This window comes from Bombus impatiens, unplaced genomic scaffold, assembly GCF_000188095.3.
Source record: "Bombus impatiens unplaced genomic scaffold, BIMP_2.2 scf_2089, whole genome shotgun sequence".
Taxonomy (NCBI): domain Eukaryota; kingdom Metazoa; phylum Arthropoda; class Insecta; order Hymenoptera; family Apidae; genus Bombus; species Bombus impatiens.
This window is the reverse complement of record NT_178508.1, coordinates 1-348: the sequence shown is the minus strand read 5'-3', so window position 1 is coordinate 348 and position 348 is coordinate 1. Positions and strand designations below refer to the sequence as shown.

Genomic DNA, 348 nt, shown 5'->3' with positions numbered 1-348 from the left:
TATCTCCGTCTTTTATCAGTGAGCTGAAAGAATTTCGGAGTGGGATGACCTGTAGCCACTGGTGCATTTCTGTATCGGGAATTGTTATAGCGCTTGTATTTAGGATTATTTTACGCCTTTTGTGAGCTGTTGCTACCTTCCAGTTTTCATCTTGATAGGATAGTTCATTATTGTAGCTGTTTTCTTCCTGCTTTTGCAACGTTTCCATTTCTTTTATAGGCTTTCCTGTTCTTTGTTAATTGGTTGTTTTCTGCTTAACGTATTTGTAGCTTCATTTATGAAACATATTTCGCCCTTTTTGGTTTGGCGGCGGTATTGGTTGTTGCATTTTGAAACTTTTACCATGTG

General features: G+C 37.9%; 1 protein-coding gene across 1 annotated transcript; it reads right to left on the bottom strand.

The window, feature by feature from the left end:
• Positions 1–342, bottom strand: LOC117152444 (the record flags this gene model as incomplete). The annotated part of the gene is given in 1 exon segment (XM_033324267.1): positions 1–342. A coding segment is annotated over 1 exon segment (208 nt), but the record flags the coding sequence as incomplete, so codon positions are not given.
• Between the last annotated feature and the right edge of the window lie 6 nt (positions 343–348).